Source organism: Bicyclus anynana, chromosome 2, assembly GCF_947172395.1.
Source record: "Bicyclus anynana chromosome 2, ilBicAnyn1.1, whole genome shotgun sequence".
NCBI lineage: Eukaryota > Metazoa > Arthropoda > Insecta > Lepidoptera > Nymphalidae > Bicyclus > Bicyclus anynana.
The window spans coordinates 3,888,503-3,912,083 of NC_069084.1; the positions used below are offsets into that span (position 1 = coordinate 3,888,503).

The 23,581-nt window shown below is 35.3% G+C and overlaps 1 protein-coding gene across 2 annotated transcripts in view; it reads right to left on the reverse strand.

Annotated features, from left to right (window-relative positions):
* Positions 1–815: 815 nt before the first annotated feature.
* The window catches only part of LOC112044389 (uncharacterized), a 74,318-nt gene continuing 51,552 nt past the window's right edge, over positions 816–23,581 (reverse strand). The window contains exons 3-11 of one of the 2 annotated variants that reach the window (XM_024080219.2): positions 14,968–15,617; positions 11,065–11,222; positions 10,290–10,433; positions 8,338–8,542; positions 7,516–7,639; positions 7,021–7,132; positions 5,173–5,275; positions 3,856–4,042; positions 816–3,272 (exon numbers count right to left, since the gene is read on the reverse strand). In XM_024080219.2, the coding sequence (XP_023935987.2) occupies positions 2,524–3,272; positions 3,856–4,042; positions 5,173–5,275; positions 7,021–7,132; positions 7,516–7,639; positions 8,338–8,542; positions 10,290–10,433; positions 11,065–11,222; positions 14,968–15,617 (2,432 nt within the window). In that variant the 3' untranslated portion in view covers positions 816–2,523. The remainder of the gene's footprint in view (positions 3,273–3,855; positions 4,043–5,172; positions 5,276–7,020; positions 7,133–7,515; positions 7,640–8,337; positions 8,543–10,289; positions 10,434–11,064; positions 11,223–14,967; positions 15,618–23,581) is intronic. The other variant, XM_024080220.2, reaches the window with a different exon arrangement.

Genomic DNA, 23,581 nt, shown 5'->3' on the forward strand with positions numbered 1-23,581 from the left:
CATTGTCTATAAAAGTTCGTCTGGATTAGGCCTTGGTTATCATACAATGTAGGGAATCATACAATTGTGACGTCACACAAAATTATACAATTATAAAGTTTAAATAAATCTCACAGCGAAACGCATAGAGCGTTCTAAGTTTAGTTTTATATTAGAATCAAAGTAAGCTTAAAATGTATACATTTTTGAAACCCTCCAATAGGATAGGACTGCTAGAGTTCATAATAGGTACTCGTTACGTTATTTAATACCTTTGAATAATTTGCCTAATAATATTCAACATAAAAACCACATTTTGCCACAAAAGATTCGCAAAATAGTCCATAAATAATTCTCTTCAATGTGACAACGTAAATGTCACATTGAAGACATCTTCATCCATTAGAAGTGATTTAGAACCAACTAACGAGAAAATATTCGTATTAAATATTTTTTTTTTCATTATGTTATTTTTCTATAGACTAGGATGTAGTTTTATAGGAGACTAGCGGATGCCCGCGACTACGTCCGCGTGAAACTCGATGTAAACTTTCAACTACCCCTACCCTACCCCTAGCCTACCTCTACCCTATTCCTACCCTACCCCTACCCTACCCCTACCCTCCCCTACTCTACCCCTACCCTACCCTACCCTACCCCCACCCTACCCCTACCCTACCCTACCCTACCCCTACCGTACCCCTACCCTACCCTACCCCTACCCTACCCTACCCTATCCCTACCCTACTCTACCCCTACCCTACCCTACCCTACTCCTACCCTACCCCTACTCTACCCCTACCCTACCCCTACCCTACCACTACCCTACCCCTACCCCGTTTTCTAATTATTATTAATATGATTTTATACAATATTTATACAATAACAATAAAGCTCAAATTGACTACGTTTTAGTTACAAATCATTTGTATGGGAAAAAGAAAAGGGCTATTTTTAGGGTTTTTCCAGCAATAATTCTAATTTTTCTCGCCGTAAAAACCATCCTTGAACTTCAACGAACATTTTAAAAAAAGATTTGTCCAGGAAAAATTGGTCCAGGTGTTGTTGAGTTATGCGCTTACCAACACATTTTGCGATTCATTTTTATATTATAGACTAAATTGTTTAATAGTAAGTGTATGATTTTCTTACTAAATGTAAATTATGGATAAATAAAGAAGCAGGAAGGTAGTCTTTATATACGAGATTTGAAAGTATTCTAAATCACTTCTACAAAATTAAGCATAATGCATAATGTTACGAAATCACTTTCATTGCCAATATTTATTTTATACCATCTGCATGCCATCCATTTATATATTTCTGTAATTGGTTTATTAAATTCTATTTAAAATACGAGTTACTATAAATAAAATAATCAAAACAAATATAAGTACTATCCAATAAATAAATTATATACATGAATGGAATACTAAAAACACGATTTTCGTATACAGAACTGCTTACAAATAAATTAAACAACGTTTAAATAATAAGTACAAATTCGTATTTCACTTACTAATAATTATTAGCAGTTGTATTTAAATTACAAAGAATTTTACGATATTATTAAGATACTGTACAAAAGAGAATATAGTCGAAATTACATATTCTACATGCTACGCTAGAGTTTATAGGAAATAATATAATTCTACAAATTAATAAAAATATTATTGAAAAAACATAACTTAACCAGGAGTTTAACCTTTTTTTTAAAAGATTGTTTTTAAAATACAAAAAAAAATTAATGCCACAAACTGAACTGTACTGTATATGTATTCTCAATATATACTTTATGTATTGAGGTACCAGGTAAAATTTACAATTTACACAAGCCTGCAGTTCATGGAAAATATTTTGTCTCGTTGTGTGTGGGAACCCTTATAAAAGTAACCACAGCCAAAAACGTTGTTTGCCCAGACGTAAAAGGATTGGCTAGTCACCTAGAAATACAATAGGAACAGTTACCGAAAAACCTTTCCCTTTACGCCGATAGGCATTCTACTTTTACGAGTATAATATTATAACGCTTGATCCTATTTTATGGAGCTAAGTCACGGACCGTGGTCCATGGGCTAAGTACATGTGAATAGTATAATAAAGTAGCCAAAATAACATATTAGGGAATTATTGTAACGTTTATATAACGTCGCATTCAACATCAAATGTTTTGACGTGACAACGTCTTTTATTTTGATAGAGCCGGCTGCACACTCGATAAAAGATGACGTCATTCGTCGTTCCTTCGCTCTATGGTTGCCAACTTTTTATTCTATGAAGATTATTAAACAGTATTTCAGAAAAACGAACACTTTCTTTTGAAAAATGCAACCATTCAATTCCAGTATTTCCTTATGACGTTGTCACGTTCAACTATCGACAGTCATCTTGCGCTTATTCATTGATACCAAACAAGCATAGTGCGCCAGAACAAAGACAGCAAATACATCTAGAAATATCTATAATCACTTCTGAACAGTAACTTAAATATTACAAGAATAGTATAAATTAGTTGATTTTAAAACAATTTAAACAATTATAAAGTTACGTACCGATTATAAAATTCAATAAATAAACTAGCCATAATGAAATAAACGCAGACGATCTCAAAACAGCAGCCGAGGATGTAGTACCATTCATGTAAACTACAGGCCACCAATGCGTAATGGATATTATCGGGTTATCACTAGGATTAGGTTTTGGCGTAGTTGCATGCTCTAGCATATTATCTGGCATATAATTACCACATGTTGGGAAATCGTGTGGTATTGGGGGCATATCTCTATGCTCTCCAACCTTAAATACTAACGCCATACCAATCTCCACATGAAACTCTATGTGACAATGGAACAGCCAATAACCAGGATTGTCGGCTTTGAAACGTATAACAGTGTAACCTCCATCAGGCACTGTTACTGTGTCTTTTAATGGAGCATTCTTTAAATTCCTTTTCAGAAGTCCTGCGTCATCAAACGCCTTTACTTCCTCTATAGTTGTCATGTTAGATAGCCGTCTCATTCCAACTACTCTAAAATTGTGGCCGTGTAAGTGAAATGGATGATTTGCATCAAACGTAACTCCTTCGTCTACAATAATGACTTCAACGATAGCATTTTTTCTTACAGATAATACGTGAGGACATTCACAATAACCGTGCTTGCAGTCAGCAGCTATACTTGAGGAGTTACAGAAGCCTTCTGGTGACGGACGGCTTATTAGAAGAGGACTTGAGGGCATCTTCATACTGATGTGGTTCAGTTGCGGCGTGTACAGACGATTAGCTTTTTCAGGTACTGAAAAAAATGTAACAAATTAATAATCTTACTATAAGCGGTTAGATTCTATTTGTCGACGATAGCTTAAAATTTATTGGTTTCTTGCGTAACTATACTGGCCAATAGGGTTAAGTTGTCCAATTGAATAAGTCAAACCGAAACTTGACTGGATCTACTTCTAGTTTGAGTACAACGCAGTTGAAACCGATGTTAGATAAGATAATATAGAACACATCATTTTTTACAAAAAGTGTCGCGACAGCATATGCCTAACTAGTCATGAGACAACTAGACATGTGTTCTTTTATTAAAAAAAAAATAATTTTAATGCCGCCGTTAGAAAAGGCTCTTTTTTTGTTTTTGTAAATTAGGGGTAGGGATAGTGGTAGAGTAGGTGTAGAGTAGGGTAGAGGTAGGGTTTTGGTAGATGTACCTTGGATAGGGTACGGTAGGTGTAGGGAGAATAGGTTAGGGGTAGTGAGTCACAGCGAAGCTTAACCTGATCCGCTATCGGATGAAATCATGAAAATTCAAACGCCAATAAACTAAGAGCAATATAACATCATATTAACAATTTAATAATAATAAACAGCAGTCTTACCTTGGTAATACCCGTAATATGGCGAACGATGAAAATGCGAATTATTTTTAGCGTAGAAATCGTACGCTACATAGAACTGGTAGTCTGCATGTTCTTTCAAACTCTCGTCGTATCCTTCTAGAGATTTCATTTCAGCCACACTTATTGTTTCGTCTTCTTCTTCTCCTTTGTTTAATGCATTCAGTTGCTGAAACAAATACGTATAATAAACCTCAATTAAGTCGAACTCATTATCGAGAGGCTCATTGGTCTATTGTCGTGCTCACTCCTAATCATTATCATTATCACTGCTGAACATAGGCCTCTTGCATGGACTTCCAAACAACGATCTCGAGCCGCCAGCATCCAGCTGCTCCCTGCAACCCGCATGTTGTCCTCGGTCCACCTAGTGGGAGGTCGACTAACACTGCGCTGGTAGTGGGTCGCCATTCCAGCGCCTAGGGACCCCAACGTTCATCAAGTCTTCGAGCTATGTGGCCTGCCCGTTGCCATAACAGTATATTATGACCAATTGAAGGAAAAGAAGGATAATGGTCATATTTAAAAGATACATTTGTAGCTAATGATATTCTTGGATAAACCAAATATTGTCATTTAAGTAATAAAATTAAAAATTTAGTTTAAAATAAATATTAAATAATTATTTTGTTCACTATGAATGAGTTTTTGCCGAATTTGATAACACACTAAGTCACACTTAATGTTATATTACAAGTTTGGACGCATTTTAAACCTAATTTAGTGAGAAAACTAACAAAAATGCCATTTTTTTGTTAATTTTCTTAAATTGTAAAAAATATGTCTCTCTTTACAATTTACGAAATATAAATAAGGTTCGTTTTCATTTGAAAAGCTTATGACCAAGGGCTCGAAACTAATAATAAATGGTAACTGTATGGGTTTAAAATTAACTTGAAACTTCGAATAATAACTTGCGCTTAGCTGTTTGTTATTGCCTGAGATACGGTTTAAAGCAATACAACAATATACAATACTGGCTGAGAAGAATACCGTACAAACGTAATCCTTGATAACGGAATATTAGCCACTTGACTGTTCTTAATTGTAGCTTTGCTTTGCAGGCTTTTACAATTGTATGAATTTCAATAGTCAAGGACTCAACTTGAGAACACGAGTCTCTGTTTATTTCAAAATTTGAATTGACTTCAATACCGTAACAATGACTTTTAAGAATTTATCGTTATTTGTAACAATACCAAGGCAATTCTTCTGAAGTCTTCTTCAATGTAATTATTCCGTTTTTTGGCAGTAAATTGGACAATCGATTGATTCATTGGAATGCAAGTATGTACTCACCAATCCCTCGTTGTGCAATTCTTCCCAAGTAGGGTCGCCCGATGGCTCCGTCTCCATAGCCCCTTCATAGTGCAACACGGCCACTTGTTTCGCCTTCGTGAATCTATAATGAATGCAAAAATACGCAATGTTTAAAAGAGGAAGTTTTTCGCTCATTTTATTCTCTGGATGGATTTCAATAAAAAATTATTTTAAGCTTTTCGAGTACAAATAGGATACAGTAATAAAATGCATGCAAATACTATATGAACATGTTTCATGTTTTTTACTTTTAGATAAACTATATCCCACATCCCACACACACACCTTGAAAAAATGATAAAATCACTTAACAATGAAAGCACAAAAGTGGGCCTTTCAATGAACATGGATAAAACAAAATTGCTTACTAACTCGATTCAAATACCTATGCAAATAAATAACCACCCATTGGAATATGTGAAGGAATATATTTACCTAGGACAAGTTATCTCCCATGAAGAACAAACAACTAAAGAAGTTAACAGAAGAATAGCAAACGGCTGGAAGAAGTACTGGTCACTAAAAGAAATCATGAAATGTAACGAGCTAAGCATGACAATAAAAAGGAAAGCTTTTAACACCTGTATACTGCCGGTTATTACATACGGATGTGAAACATGGGCACTCACTAAACTCCACAGAGAAAAGCTAGAACGCTGCCAAAAAGCCATGGAAAGAAGCATGTCAGGTATAAAAAAGCAGGATAAAATCAAAAGCAGTTATATCAGAGAGAAAACCCAAGTAGTCGATATCCTATCTCGAATCGACCAATTAAAGTGGCGATGGACCGGTCACATGATTCGAGATAAGCAAGGCAAGTGGAGCACAACCGTGGCTGACTGGTACCCTAGAAACGGTAAACGGAGCAGGGGACGTCAGTCAACGAGATGGGTAGACGATATCAAATTAACTGCAGGTAACCACTGGAGGAGGGTAGCACAAAATAGAACGGAGTGGAAAAGACTGGAGGAGGCCTATGCCAACAGGCACTCCGAATTACTCGACATAATATAATTTAAATGTGTATTACTCAACTTGTATATTCGGAATAAAGGGCTTATTATTATTATTATTATTATTAAACTATATCCACAAATGTGTGGATATAGTTTCTAAAAGTCTAAAAGTTTCTAGTCTTTCTAAAACTATATCTACTACTAGCGGACGCCCGCGGCTTCGTCCGCGTGGAATTTATTTTTCCACAAATCCCTTGGAAACCATGGATTTTTTCGGGATAAAAAGTATGTGTTAATCCAGGCTATAATATATCTTAATACCTAACAGGTAATTCGGTTCAGAAGTTGAGGCGTGAAAGAGTAACAAACATTCATATTATTAAAATCATCAGTTTTCGCAAATCTCGGGAAATCATGGATTTTTTCGGGATAAAAAGTAGCCTATGTGTTAATGAGTAAAATCTAATTCCATTCCAAATTTCAGCTTAATCGCTTCAGTGGTAGCGGCGTTATAGAATAACAAACATCCAAATATACATCCAAACATCCATACAAACTTTCGCGTTTATAATATTAGTAGGATTTGAATCTCAAGCATATTGGTACAATGGCTCTATTTAGCAGTACTAAACGCCGCAGAATATTATCCTGTCATTTCCACTACTTGAGCATTTTGTTAAGCGTTTGAGTAGTAAAGACGTGGTAATAATCATAAACTGTGAATAGTACGGATATAAAACGTCAGCTTTAGCGTATTTACGTTCAATATTCATTATTTGAACAAAATTTGTTAGGTCTTTCTTTCTTACGTTACATTTCTTTCTTTCTTACATTAGGCAATTGTAATTAATATTAGTGATTTGAGACGTACCTTTCATCGCAATCCATCAGTCCTCTGAACCGGATCCAGTAGTTGTCGATCTCGTTATTTGCCTTCAGCAGGAAGTCGTAACGTTCGCCTGCGTACGTCACCAGGGAAGTGGCTGTTACAATAAAAAAACCATTTAAAAACATCCAGCCCTCCCTTTTTGAGGCTCTTTAGGTCCCGAAACAATCGATGGTCAGTACTCCAGAATGAGAAATCTTCTCACAATATGCGTCATCTCAAGAATTACAGCCTTCTTGTACCCGACCCTTGATTCGACAGTTAAACGAAAGCTTCATGGTCAAATCTTTTCGCTACGAAACCGTGGACTTAACCGATTAATAAAGTTTTTATATAATTTTCTGTTAATAATGATATAGATCAAACGGAAAAAAGTTTTTGCTATAAAAACCTTTTTCTGTAAAACAAGAAAAGTCACTATTATAATATTAATTTCTGTTTCAGGTCACCTCCTAATAAAACTAGGTGCAATGAACTTACCAGTAATAGGAACAAGATCATATCCATCGGAAGCGATCACGGTGATGTTATGTCCGTCCACTGACATCTCGATTGGGCAGTTGAGGAACTCGGCGTTGATCACGCGAAACCGATATGTATAACCCTGAGAATAGAAGTGAGTTTTATATAAAGTTTTCTGTTGTATCCATTTATTTATTTATTACGTTTCAGGTACTAGCTGCTTGCTTCGCTAATGTAGATTTTGTCGGTAAAATTTAAGTCAGACGCCAATTAGGACTAATACGTTTTTACTGGATTAAGGATTCCTTCTTTAGAGCTCAACTTAACTAGAAAATATGAAGCTCTAGATCTCTGGATTATTATATATAGCAAAGCAATTCCCCCAAAAAGTCATAGAAAACAAGAACAAATATATTTTTAGACTAATAATTAATTTCCTACATTAGTCGTATATCATAAACATATCAGCCGATGGACGTCCATTAGAGGACATAAGGCTTTTGTATGGTCTTACAAAAATCACGGTTCTGAACCGATTGTATTCCGACTCGCTTGAAATTATCACTTATACTATTATGATGGACCGATTTTTCGCTATCCAGTGGGAAGTCGCCATAACAACACATTGGGATCCCAAAGATGGGTCTTCGAACGATGTGTCCCGGTCATTGCCACTTAAGCTCTGCGTTAACTCTGGTTCTTCTGCAGATCTCATCATTTCTATACTTGGAATATATCAGGTATAGCTTGCTCATTTGAGACCTTCCGTTCTGTTCCGTTTTTCTTTAATTCAATAAAACAATTTTAGTCTTTACAGATCGTTACAATTTAAGAGCTTACCTGTTCAACGTTGAACCTAGCAGCTTGCATGTACGTTGGCTTGTGTGACGTCAGTTTCTCCGTATTGTTGAAGATGTTGAACCGCCCCACGCCGTTTATTAGGAGAGTGGGAGGTTTGTTGTCACCCGACGAGTGGTGATGGTCGGTGAACATGCCCACTGAGATCTCGTGGATCCAGTCTGTCACTATCATTACGTGATCTGATCTAAAACGAAAATACTTGGTTAATCTCTAATAATAATTGTCGGTCTCCGTGGTGCCATGTGGTATGCGCAGTGGACTTAAAAGACGGAGGTCCTGGGTTCGATCCCCGGCTGGGCCGATTGAGGTTTTCTTAAGTGATCCAGGTCTGCTGGTGGGAGGCTTTGTCCGTGGCTAGTTACCACCCTATCGACAAAGACGTACCGCCAAGCGATTTATCATTCCGGTACGATGTCGTCGTCATCCTTCACCTAACAAGTTAGCACGCTTCCATCTAAGATTGCATCATGACTTACCATCAGGTGAGATTGTAGTCAAGGGCTAACTTGTAAAAAAAAAAAAAAATATATCGTTCTTGGATGAATTCTGACTTTCAATATTTTAGTTAGTTACTCAAATATAGGGCATGATTTAAGAGCACCACTAGTTATACCTAAGTCCGGTAATTTATGTGATACAATCTACCGGATCAACTTTTGGTATCACCTACCTATGATCTCAGATGTAACCTAAGTAATCTTACATCTTACTTTCTCGGTCAACAGTCGTTATTTCTACCTACTCAGGAAATTAATTAACATGATGAATAAATAGAACAGTAATTATTTTCTGTCGTTTTTCAAATATATTTTTAAGTTTAGAAATTCTGATCTTTTTGGCATCTAAAATTGTCGGGTTTTTAGGTTAGATAGTATTAGAACAAGCAAAACATTAAAAAATATTCAAACTGATTTGTTTTAAGTAATCAGGAACCTCAGTTTTTGTAAGTACTAAGACCACCCACTTGAACAACATTTTAGCACACACTCAACATGTAATTCCTGAATATACATCACGAGCTAAATCATCTCTGTGATGTAATACGACAATTTGCATATGCATTAAAAGCAATCATAAATTGTATAGTCAAATCCTGTTTAAAACGTTGATTTGTGTTTGTTAATTATTATTGTAACAGGAGGCGAGCTTATTATTATGTATCAAAATTTTAGACTAGCATGTTATTGTTTATAATATAAATAATAATTTTAGGGTAACTCTACAATATTTTCAGTATAAATAATGTTACTCTCCAATACTGTATATTATCAATCCCACAGTAGCTTTACTGTAAGAGGCAGGACTCATGACTGAAAAGTCGTGGTTCGTTCTTCACCTTGTGGATTATTTGCCATGTCCACACCTAACACAATCGTTCCGACTAATATTGGACAAAAAAAGATAAATTAAAATAAAATTGGTTTTCATCATCCTATGGGTTCAGTACAGGAAAGAGGCTTCCCCTCTCATTAGAAAAGGATTTACTTATACCCACACCACTCTTACTCCAATGAAATTGGCTTACGATGATCGATATAATATTTGACTATCTAACGATCACTCGTTGGATGCGGTGCGATCCCGCACCGGAAAGCGCAGTGTTGGTCAACCCCCCACTAGGTGGGCCGAAGACATCAAGCGGGCTGCAGGGAGCCGATGGATGCTGGCGGCCCGAGACTGTTTTGTTTGTAAATCCATGCAAGAGGCCTATATCGAGTAATGGACGTCCATCGGCTGTTAGTGATGATGATGATGAACGATCATTATCACTTGTTAACGATAATGACCGGATTCGACGGCTTAATTTCAATCCGCATTGGGCCAGCGTGCTGGACTGAGAGGAGTCTTAACTTAGCTCAGCAGTGAGCCGAAAATGGGTTGCTAGTGATGATGATGATAAAAAAATTAATATGAGTATTTTAATTACTTACCTATCATAATCATACATCTCTCCAAATGCATCCTGGGATTTGGGTTTCCTGATGATGAAGGCACCAGCTGCTCCGTCAGCTCGTTGCATTCCTGAGTGAGAGTGCCAGAAGTGGGTCCCCGAATGAGTGGCGTTGAACTGGTATCTGTATTAACAAAAGATGAAAACAATTTAAAAACACCGAGAAAAAATCCAAGGTTTCCATAATTTGCAATTGCAAATGGTTTTTAACCACAGTTTTTATATTAATTTCGTACAGTTGTACACGATGATATGAATTTAGCATGTTAGAAATATCATCTAACATGAAAAGCTGCTATGCTTTTGATGATAACAAAGGAGATGGTCCAAAATTGTATGGAGCCCAGGATCAGTCATTGTATCTAAATAAAAGAAAATATTTTTTTAAACTATTTTTGATTATACAGTTCTACGAATATACTTTAATTCTTTCGAAATAATATTCATTCTCTCCCAAGAAATGCAACAATGGCGGATTTATGACGTTTTCAATGCAGTAGTCGATTTGACGTTTGCTGTCAATTGTTATGTCATAATTGCTTTACGGCGCCATCTTGATCTAACTCAAATGATGCGTTTTAATTTTATTTATTTCTTTTTATTTAGTTAGATTTATTCACTAATTTAGATTTTATTAAAATCCTTGTATTTTTAAATGATACGAGATAAAAGAGTGGATCTGAAATGGACCATCTCCTTTCCGACAAAATTACAATTCAAATTATTAAAAGTTATTTGATAAACTTCACTGGTACCTAAATGTTGATTCCGGCAAAATTGGACACTGTGTGACGTAAGGTGTCCCATCCATGTATGGTGTTCCTCGCTGATGCTGCCCATGCCAGTGCACCGTCGTACCTTCCGTCATCAGGTCATTTTCGACATCCACTATTATTCTATCGTGCTGGCAAACCTGAAAACAGATTATCCATGATATTGCCAGCCTCAATAGCTCCAAAGAGGCTGGACTTATCACCGAAAGGTCGAGGTTCGATCCCCGCCCGCTGGATTACGGTCGTACGGAGCTAAAAAATAGCATATGAAACTCACAAATAACTAGGCTTTCTACTGGTATGAGATTTTTCAAAATCGGTTTAATAGATCCAGAGATTAACCACTACAATACCACAAACTTTACCTCTTTATAATATTAATAATTATAGGAAATAAGCATTTTTTACGGAGGTGTAATGGTTAATCTTTGTGACTTCGCATCACTAAGTATTAGGTTCGAATCCTGGGTCAGGTGCACTTTTTTAAAATTCTCAATATAAATTCTCAGGCTCAAACTGGGAAGTTGGTTGTGCTATACTTAACCAGCGCCTTGGACACACATTGCCGGTCATTATCATTAACATTTGATAGTGATTGAGTGACCCGCCAACCCGCATTGATGCAGCGTGGTGGCTCTAAGCTCCATATCTCTTCTCATCAACATCATCATCGTTATCAACCCATATTCGGCACACTGTTGAGCACGAGTCTCCTCTCAGAATGAGAGGGGTTAGGACAATAGTCCACCACGTTAGCCCAATGCGGATTGGCAGACTTCACACACGTAGAGAATTATGAAAACTCTCAGGTATGCATGATGTTTTTCCTTCACCGTTTGAGACGTGTGATATTTAAATTCTTAAAATGCCCGTAACTGAAAAGTTGGAGGTGAATGCGCCGGACCGGATTCTAACCAACACTCTCCGGAATCGGAGGAAGAGGCTATATTCACTGGACTATTACGGCTCCATCTCCTCTACTATACTTAAAACATTACCCTTCTTCTGACGCAGTCGAGTAAAAATATAATATTAATGATGATAGCTTACTGTGGTCCGATTTGATATGCATAATAAATATTAATTGGTAAATTTTCCGCGAAAAAACTAAGAATATAAGCTCCACTGTCACCTTGACCCGACAAATTCGTTTCGGTTTTGAATTGAAGCTTTTTGTCAGGTCTGTTTTACTCTGTTATACCAGTTCTTAGAATATCTGTAGCAGTTACAGTATATAAAATATCTTCTTTCACTCTTCACCATCCCATTCACTCAGTTCACTCTTCATCGTGTCATTTCTCTCCATGATGACGTTCATTGATGTACACAAATGTTTCGAGGGGATTTACACACTTTGCTTTCGACAACATGTCCCATTCTTTGAATACCTTTCACTGTATATTACATCCACTAGTCTTCACCATCTCATTCAATCATTCATTCATTCAGTTCACTCTTCATCATATCATTTATCTCCATGATGACGTTTATTGATGTACAGAAGTGTTTCGAGGGGATTTACACACTTTGTTTTCGACGACATGTCCCATTTTTTAAATACCTTTCACTGTATATTACATATACTCTTCACCATCTCATTCAATCATTCATTCAGTTCACTCTTCAACATCTCATTCCTCTCCATGATGGATGTCCACTGACATACACAAGTGTTTCAAGGAGATTTACAAATTTTCCTTTTGATGGCATGCCCCATTCTTTGAATACCTATAGCAATCACTGTATATTACATCTACTCATCACTGTCTCATCCAATCATTCATTCAGTTCACTCTTTATCATCTCGGTCCTCTCCATGATGGACGTCCAATGATGTAGACAAGTGTTTCTAGGGGATTTACAGGTATAAGGTTGCTATTCCACAATTATTGTCGATTATCTAAAATCGGCTATAAATTCAGTAACTAGCGTCATTTGAATGTTAGTAAATATATTTTATGTTAAGATATATTCGCTGACATTTGCTTGAATTTGCCTGATGGGCTCCAGTATATCTCGTTTCCTTAATGTTTTTACCAATTATGGTATTTTGAAATTTTTCAACAAGAAACAAATCACTGTAATTACAAGCCATCAGTTATTTTTTAGTAATTTTAATAATGCTGCGAATCATAAACTTAAGCACGTAATTAGAATTTCCAAGTACATGTTTTTCAAAAAACACTGAACAAAATTTTCCTCGTGTAACATTATAAAGTGTAATTAAAAGTGACGATACACCCTCTTCAGCGAAGGATCTGTTTCATTATACAACGCTTCAGCGACGACTCGCGTTGATGCACTTGAATTTATTTGATGATCCACGAGTGGTTACATTGCTACAGTTATAAAACTTAACGAAGCAAAATATACTGTAAAATACACGTAACAAAATGGATCATACTAGCGGATATACATAAAATACTAAACACTCCAGCGATTTCATTTTTTCAATTTAGTTTTCAATTCCGACAGGACCCATGCTTTTTCCGAAATAAAATAATCTTCATCATCATATCAGCCGATAGACGTCAACTGAAGGACATATCACATAAGCCTTTTGTAAGGACTTCCAAACATCATAATCCTGAGCCGCCTGCATTCAGCGAATCCCTGCTACTCGTTTGATGTCGTTAGTCCACCTAGTGGGAGTCGACCAACACTGCGCTTTGTAATGCGAGGTTGCCATTCCAGCACCTTGGGGCCCCAACATCTATCGGCTCTTCGAACTATGTGCCCCGCCCATTGTCACTTCAGCTTCGCGAGACGTCGAGCTATGTCTGTGACTTTGGTTCTTCCACGGATCTCCTCTTCTGATTCGATCACGCAAAGATGTACCTAGTATAGCTTGTTTTATCGCCCGCTGTGTGACTCTGAGCCTTCTTATGAGGCCGATAGTTAGCGACCAAGTCTCATGACCAAAGGTCATCACTGGCAACATTATTCCAAGACTTCTTCAGGCACTGAGGAATTTCGGACAAAAATATATCGCGAAGTTTCCCGAATGCGGCCCAGCCGAGTTGGATTCGGCGGTTTACGAAGTAAAATATAGTCCATAAATCAGGGTATAACTAATTTTTTAAAGAGCTAACGTTTGGGGTGCTGTACCGTTAATTTTCTGTTTATACTGAACCGATTTAAACATTTAAATTATATTTTACCCCATATTCTTACGGGAACGAATACTACGCGGGTGATACCGCGGGTCGTTGCCTAGGTTATAATATTAGTGTGACGTCACCATCTTACTCGTTTAAGCTACTATACTACATTACTAATTTTGACCATTTAATCAACTCGGTAATGAATAATGCTAAAAAACCCTAATGACAAGAAAAAACAATTATATTATTATAAATTATATTATTATAAATTATATTATTATAATTGATGAACAAGCGAACAAGATTCTAGTTTGGGTACTTTAGCAAAAAAACTTCGTGTGAGTTTGAAGATTATCAATCCAATAAAAACTAACATCAGCAATTTTCCTCATATTAATTTAATTAGTTTCGCAACTCATTTTATTTCGCAGAATTTATTTTTTAGTCGCATTCATTGTTAGTTTATTAAATAAAAAAGCTTTAATGATGATCTAAGAAGGTTGTAATTTTCATAATGTTAAATAGGAAAATCCTTCAAATTAATTATATCGACTTTGAAACTTTCAAAAATTCTACCTTAGTGGCATAAGTACCTAAGTGTAACAAAAGAAAACGTAGCTACATACTAGCTATTGAAGTTTTCATAGTTTATCTAATAGTTTCGGCTACAAGAGTTGTTAAATTATTAAGTAGCCAGGCATCTTTTTTATCAAAAACTGCGCTAAAAAATTATAAAATAAAATGTGAGTCAGAATAATGACAAAAAAACTTTCAAACTCACCTCTATTGCTGGTCCAGGCATTTTTCTATTAACAACATTCAGTGCTCTATTAATACCATCTGCTGGAATGCAGTCTAAGCGCTTACAATCTTCTGCGTTGTATGGACAATCATAGCATGCTTTACTCATCGTCTGATACCACTCCAAACTGAAATGATAGTAGCAAATCATAGGTTCTTCTCCCTCTCTGCATTCTCTATGACATGGGTGATCACCGCCAATCAATTCTCCAGTCACTTCATCATACTGTACGTGAGCTCTCAAATCATTTTTCTTTTCAAGTCTCTTTATATATTTTTTTGGTACAACATTATTGTCAACGGCTTTCACAGCTTCTGTATTATTTCTTGTCTTGGTCTGATATTTAAAGTCATTAAAAGATTGATTTGACACTAATGGTAGTAATACTTTAGAAGCGCTTTCAGGTATTTTTATTTGCTCACTACTATCTATAACTTTTTCATGTGTTGTTTCACTTATTTTATCATTATGTGAATTTATTATAAAATCACCTAATTTATCATCATCTCTAAAAGGTTTTTTGTGGTCATGGATGATCATGTCTGCTATTCTTTGTTCTTCTGTGATGGATTCCATTTTATATTCTGTAGTTGTTTCTATTATTGATGGTACGATAATTTCTTTTGTGCCTGCAACAAAGAATTAGTATTCATATTTCGTTAAGACAATCGAATCGACTTATCTTTATTTACGCTGTTTTGGACAATTTGAACGCTCTTCAGTCTCAAATCTAGACAAAACAAACGTTATTAGCAAATATACCACTTATTGTTTCGAAACTGTAAATAATTTATAATTGACACGAGAAATCGTATTATAATAACCATATAGGTTTGCTTTAACACTATAATTGGCTGGTCAAAATGACGAAAGTTTATAATGCAAAGTCAGTCAGGGTATTTGAATTGTTAATTTAGCGTAATACTGTCATTTTACAAATACATTTTGGTTTTTCATAATTGCTTTGCATGTTTAATGTGACTTATGTTAGCAATGAAGCAGATAGTTTAGTTCAGGTAACTAACATTAAAAATAAACGACTGAACAGATCTGAATTTAATTTGGCATAGAGATAATAGTCTGGAATAGCACAAAGAATACTGATTTGTGACAATATCCTCACAAATGTAAGATCAATACATAATCTAACGATGGGCATGGCTATTTATCCTAGTAATTTTGTGATATTTCATAATATATTCGGTGGTGAAATACAAAGGTTGCAAAATTTAGTAGTAAAATACTCCACAAAAAACTTTTATTATTACGTATAAAATAAACGAGCTAAAATATTATTTCCTCCCAAAACTGAACAGCCAGTTTGTGGGCAAAGTAAGGTTTTATTTATTAAGATACACTTTTGAAGAATTTCAATATAACTGCCGAAAATTACTTTATTTTGGACCTGGAGAAATGTTAGTACATTCCTGTTAATGAAAACGGAAATGAGGAAAACTTGTAGGTCCAGAACTTTAAAAATTTAATGTTAAACATAATTATAAAGCTAAATAACAAAATTATGGGTAGATACCGAATAACAAGGCAATAATAAAAATGCCTAAAACTAAAAAAACAAATGTAACAAGTTTTACAAATGAAACTGTAAAAACAAACAAATAAATAAATGAAGATTTTTTAATAAAGTGTGAAAAAGACGTCTACATTTTTATGATGTTTTTCTGGCCAAAAATTAATGGGAATTGTCGTGCTTAGCGAGCATCAAAACGGACGTAACTGAAACATTACGTCGGTAACGTATTTTGTTAAACTTCTAATTTAATTGCGAACGTTTTTAAAAAAAATACCAGACAAAGATTTTTTAAGCTTCAATTTTGACTACGACACTTTTGGTGTTATAAGGTTTTAAAGAAAGGTAATACTTTGTTAGTTACCTCGTTAGTTATTTCAGTGTTTGATTTAATTGGTTTTGTAACATGAAAGCCTAGGTTTTGGTGCTTGGCCTGGTTTTAGAAAAAGCTCCTCACTACACTTTTGTCATATAGGGAAGTCGTGCAAATACAAATGTGCAGTACAATCGTATGTATCGTATCGGATATAGAACAGATTATAATGTAATATATAGGGATTTTCTACTGACTATAACACCACGGAATCCCAACTCGTCACTTGATGACTTGAGTCATAGAGTGCTAAGCATGTAACTGCAATTGCCGTACATACTCTAAGGGCTTATTCACAAATGCGTTTATTATAAATACACCCATTCTAAATGAATTACGATTTAGTGAAACGAATGTTATGTTTTTTGAAGTCGAATAACGATCCAGTAAAAACAAACAATTATTGGTGTATGAACTCGCCCTAAGCCAAAGCTTTTTACTTCGTTGAAGAGGCTGTTAAAAACATAAATGATATGACAAAAAATATTCCTCAAGTATTACATCACTACACTGCAAAAAAATCTCATCTATATAGTAGATATTACGTCCATTGGTCTGTAAATAAAGCTATTTGTAATATCGATATGTAAAGATTGTGTTATATTATTAGTTAAACAAATTAACTTAATTAAGTAACAAGACGGAAAAACAGCTATATGGTTTATGAAAATATTGATTAGGCAAACATTCGTTCTAGCAAATATTGGCTAAATATTATTACAAGAAATTATTTTACCGTGTTATTTTAAAGGTAATTTGACGATTCGAATGAAGTACCTATTACATGTATTTTCCGGGTATATCTGAGTAATATAAATCTGAAAGTTTGTCTTTACGCAAAAACGGCTAAGAATAATAATAATTAATTGATTGAGATTAATTTATTCAAATTTTGAAGTATTAAATTAACAAATATAATACGTTTTATCCTTGTCTATTCTGCAAAGGTAGTTTTAAGAATTTTCTTGTAATTTTCGCAAGTTGATTAACTATGCATGAACACACAGAATACGTTTTACCTTTGTCTATTAATGTTATCCTGCAGAGCTAGAATACAGAATTTTCTTGCAATTTTCACTATAATTAAAAATGTAAGTTCTTTGACATAATGAACATTATAACCAAAAATTCAAATTCGTTTGTTTCAAGCATTTAACATCTCACTTCTGAGTCACATCTACAAGCTGTTCTACAGTAATACAAACGCGAAAGTTTGTAGGGATGTTTGTTACTCTTTAACACCGCAACCACTGAACCGATTTGGTTGAAATTTAGAATAAAAATAGATTTTACTCTGAAATAACACATAAGCTACTTTTCATCCCGAAAAAATCCATGGTTCCCGAGGGATTTGTGAAAACTAAATTTCACACTGAGGAAGTCGCTACTAATAACACTATTTGCGTACTTTTAACGTAATAGAAACTAGACCAGCCTGTAAATAAAGTCTGACATTAATGCCTAGAAAACATATTGCATAAAGCAGTGCCTTCAAATTTACGATCTCCGCGTCGTGTGACTGCGGAGAAAGGGAGGAAATGTTGTGAACATTATTTATACGTATAAATCACAGTTTTGGATTCCTGTGCTTTAATGTTGAGTGAAAATACAGCCTCCGCATGTAAATGGCTTTACAGTGCCTTTAATAGTTTAGAAATGTTAATCTTATTATTAGTTTATAAACTGTTACAACCCACGTCTTGCGTTGGTTTCTGATAATTAATTTTCCGATAACAAATTCTCAACGCAGATTCGGAAAGTTGTTGTTGTTACCTCTACCTGGATAATATCCCGGCTATCCTCAAACAAAATCCTACTAATGTTATAAACGCGAAAGTATGTACGGACGCCGCAACTACTGAACCGATTTGGCTGAAATTTGGTATGGAAAAGGATTTTACTCTGGATTAACACATAAGTTTATTTTTCATTCCGGAAAAATCTATGGTTTTCGAGGAATCTGTGCCTCGTAGAGCATGTTAATCGGTAACATCACATCGTACAGTAGATTCAAACGGTTTTTAAAATTTTACGGTAGAGAAAATCCATTCAATGCGATCTGTGCGATTCGTACGATGTAGATCAGTGGACGCTTACCATTAACCATCTGTCAGGGTCATTAATGTAAACATCTGATAGTCAAATCTCATCACACTAAGTCCACCAACCCGCATTGCAGCAGCGTAGTGAATACTCGTATCTCCAAATACCCGTTTATCATTCACTGTCTCTCAGCACCTCCGACTTCATCAAAAATAGTTCCAACTACGTGTATCTACAAAACCATCCTGTGGCCGAGTTCATTGTGGACTAAGAACCTGCTACAGCCAGACATACCACATTTTATGAAGGCTTAATGTTTGTCAGCCCATGCTCCTACCATAGGTAAGTGCTGTAGCCAATTATGGTGGCTTTGTAAGGTAGTAGGGTTTTAGTGTCCCAGACCATAAGCCACTATTAATCACGTAACAAATGATATGAAGACGTACCTTTAGTACAATTTAAAAGAAATAATTTAAAATAAATTAAAAAGCTGATAAGTATTAAATCTTTTTAACCAAAAAAATTAAACGTACAATAATGTCAAAGAAATATTAAAATAATATGTTTATATAAAGTAAAATAATTATTATTAATGTCATATAATAAAATGATTAATTACAGTAATGCATAAAAATATCACAATACAAATTTTTTTTTTATATTAGTTGTGTAAATACTTTAATTTATTTTAATTAATGCATTTTATTATCTTGACATTTTAGTAATACATTTATATTATTTTAAACATACCTACACTATTTTTATCTTTATTTTATACTTAATGAGTTTAACTTGAGTACTTCATGTAAGTATAAAGTGTGTTTTTGTCTTGTTGCGTATAATATCTGTTTGAAAAACACTGTTGAAGATCAAACTCTGTGGGTTTCAAATTCAAGCTTCCTCATGGTAATACGTAGAAAATATCAAACAATTACCTACGTTTTATACATGGACAATTGAGCATTGGGACATTTGAAATATTCTAAAACCATCATGATTGAAACTACATAGTTGGCTACAGAAGGGTCTTTAGCGAAGCTAAAGCTAATGGTCTAGCAACTCAAAAAATTCAAAATTCAAAATTCATTTATTTCAAGTAGGCTCAGTTTACAAGCACTTTTGACACGTCAGTTGACTATTTGTAAAGATTCTACTGAAGAGATGATTCCTCATGATATCGTAAAAAATATTTAAAAAATCTACTTGGACTATTGGTCCCTTGAAACCTTCTACCTAAAGCCACCATAAACGAAACTCCGTATATTACCTACTTACCTATGGCGTTAGTAGGGGCTGACTTCATAATATGAGGTAGGTCTGACTTATACAGGCTCTCGTTCTATTGGGCACGTACAATGTACAGCGCTACACTAATTGGGCGCCGCGCAAAATCTACGAATGTCGTTCCATAAACGTTTCCCTTTGGGCTTGCCGATACTCTTCAGTTAGAGCCCCAGTTTGCATAACACGGAAATTGGCAAACATTGGCTTAACAGTTGAACAGAATAAACTCGTTCAAAATATTTCCTTGCAAATGAACAATCACGAATGATATTAGTTTATTTAACACAACTACCGATATTTTTTAACACGCATATTTTAGCAGACTCATAAGTCATTTCAAAAATAAGAAAATTAATGTCGAACAAATCGATGTTATGATTCACAACATTAGACAGTACAACTTAATTAACCAATCAAACTATAACCAAAATAGGATCCTAGAATGGCAAAGAATGACCTTGAGTGAAGTCACGCACTTGTGAACGTTGTGTGTAGGGTTAAAGGTACCTTTGACTGTTAACAAACACTCCCCTTTCCACTCGAGTCACTCTCCCCGCCTATCCCAAGTAACCCATAAAGAATTACACAACAAGAGATGTGGACGGCTCGAACGCCACGAGCACACTGAAGCCGTAACGCAAGTCGTTGCAACGCGGCGATAACACGTATATTAGTTTCACTTGTAACTAAGTATGTATTTATGAAAATCTTGAAATCTTAATTTGACCTACTTCCCGATCTTCGATTAGGATGAAATTTTGCACACGCTCTGAGTTTTGATGACAATACATGACTAGCCATAAAACGTCATTACAAGTCCAATATGGCGGCCTCCCCTGAATGGCGGACTGGCTGTTTCAAATCCACCCCCATGATCATCATCATCATCATCATCATTAACAGCCGATGGACGTCCACTTCTGGACATAGGCCTCTTGCTTGTACTCTTAAACAAAACAGTCTCAAGCCGCGAGCCGCAACCCAATGATGTGGATATCAAATGAAAGGGTTTGCTGTCAGGAATAGGAAAAAAATAGTCACGTGGCTTAAATCCAATATGGCGGACGTCCAAGATGGCGGACAGGCTATTGGAAATGCACACCCATAATATGGGTATCAAGCGTATTTTTTAGTTTTTTTTAATTTTAAAGAACTTATCTTATTTTAAAGAAGAAGAAAGAACAGTTTTTTTCCAGAACCATAATCCTTACTCCTCTTCAACTACGAGTAGTCAGATTGTGGAAAGGGTATGACAATAGTTTAACGGGCGGCGATCGAACCACGACCTCTCGGTGATAAGTTCTCTTTATGGTTGAGCTATTGAAGCTTATTGAAAATATTTATGATGAATTATGATTTCCGAGTAAGTACCAGTATCTAAAACTGTGTGTGTTCCTTGGTGTATGTTTTGTTCTACAGGCTCAACTATTTACGAATTCCAACGTATAATATTATGGCATTAAACTCGTCTGGAGTTGTGGGAGTGGCTACTAACAAAATAGTCTGTTTGAATGGTCAAGACAGGACAGGTCAGGACTCACAGTCACACCTAATAGAGGAGGTAATTTAACGACTTCGCAGGGTATGCATTGAACTCGTTGTCCGTGCCGCCATGTGTTTATTTATTTATTTATTTATTTAGTTCAAACTTACACTAACAATTTATCAATCTGAAACCTCAGATTAAACTGAAACAGGTGTTAAGCCTAATGTGCCTGCAATTTTACAACCATGCTCTCTTTTTATTCTTTACAAGTTAGCCTTGATTACAATCTCACCTGATGGTAAATGATGATGCAATCTAAGATAGAAGCGGGCTTACTTGTTAGGAGGAGGATGAAAATTCACACCCCATTCGGTTTCTAGATGACATAGTACGGGAACGCTAAGTCGCTTGGCGGTACATCTTTGTCGGTAGGGTGGTAACTAGTAACGGCCAAAGCCTTCTAGCAGCCAAAAAATGCTCATATATATGTCATAAGATGACATATATATATATAATGAAAATACCTATCGTACAAAACTGAAATTTGACAGGGACGTAGTCTATGGTTAATAAGTATCTGCTAAGACTGAAATTTGCGATAGTGCCAGATTACAGAGGTCTAAAGGCTCTCGCAAATTTGAAATAAAGTCCTTCATTTGTGATGTCACAAACTTAAAATTTGGCAGGGAGGTAGTTAACAGTTAGTTAACGTACTTTTTAGTAATGTGCATTTTTTAAGAAATTAAATATCACGTGTCTCAAACGGTAAAGGAAAAACATCGTGAGGAAACCTGCATACCAGAGAATTTTCTTAATTATCTGCGTGTGTGAAGTCTGCCAGTCCGCATTGGGCCTATTGGCCTAACCCCTCTCATTCTGAGAGAAGACACGAGCTCAACAGTAAGCCGAATATGGGTTGATAATGATGGTATGAAACAAGCACATTCCAACATAGCCTGCATTGTCGCTTACCAGCCAAACGAGTGGGCCATTGTAAATAGTCTAATAATTATAACTCTTAAAACAAGCGCGTAATTTAGTAGCCAAACGATTTCCACACTGAAAAAGATAGATTACTAAAAACTTCCGTAAGTCTGTACGTCTGTAACACCATCATTTGATTGTCAGATAACAATCGCAGAGCCACCAATCAAGGCTGTACCGACTTGCTCAACCTAATCGCTCCATTTATCTTGCGCTTAGTACTCCGTCGAGAGGCTTTTGATACTTTAATCCACATGCCCGTTTCTATTGAATTTGCGATGCGCGAAGAAAACGGTGCAAGTTTTCACCCCCTTTGGAGTTTTTTCCTTGCTTTCAACCCGTTTGGATTAGAAATTTTAACATTTTTAAACACATTATGACAAGTCAATGGTAATGTAGTTTTCATATATTTCTTCTATCTTGAAAATTTACGGTTTTCGTGCAAACCATCATCCCCTATTTCACTCCTTTCTTCTTCCTAAACATAGTTTATTTTCCTATTTTACTTTAGCAACAAAAAAGTGTCTTCTTCAAAATGCCCCGCTTGTATCTATCCTAAAATTCAACAAAAATGTTGACCCTTGAAAATGTAATGACTAACAGACAGAGTTGCTTTCTCATTTACCAGATTTATCAGTATATAATACATTAGACATACACTAGATTTCTCTAATGTACACAATACATTATATAATTGACATAATACATTAGAGAATGATTGTTTGCGAATCTCCACAATAAGTGACTAAACGAGGAAAATCATAAAAAATTTAAAAAGTGCAATTTGTTACAAATAATTAAATACCAAATAATTAATAATTTCTTTAATTTTAACAATTATATTAAATTTTTTACTTAAATTCATATAAAACTCATAAATATAAAGAACACGAAG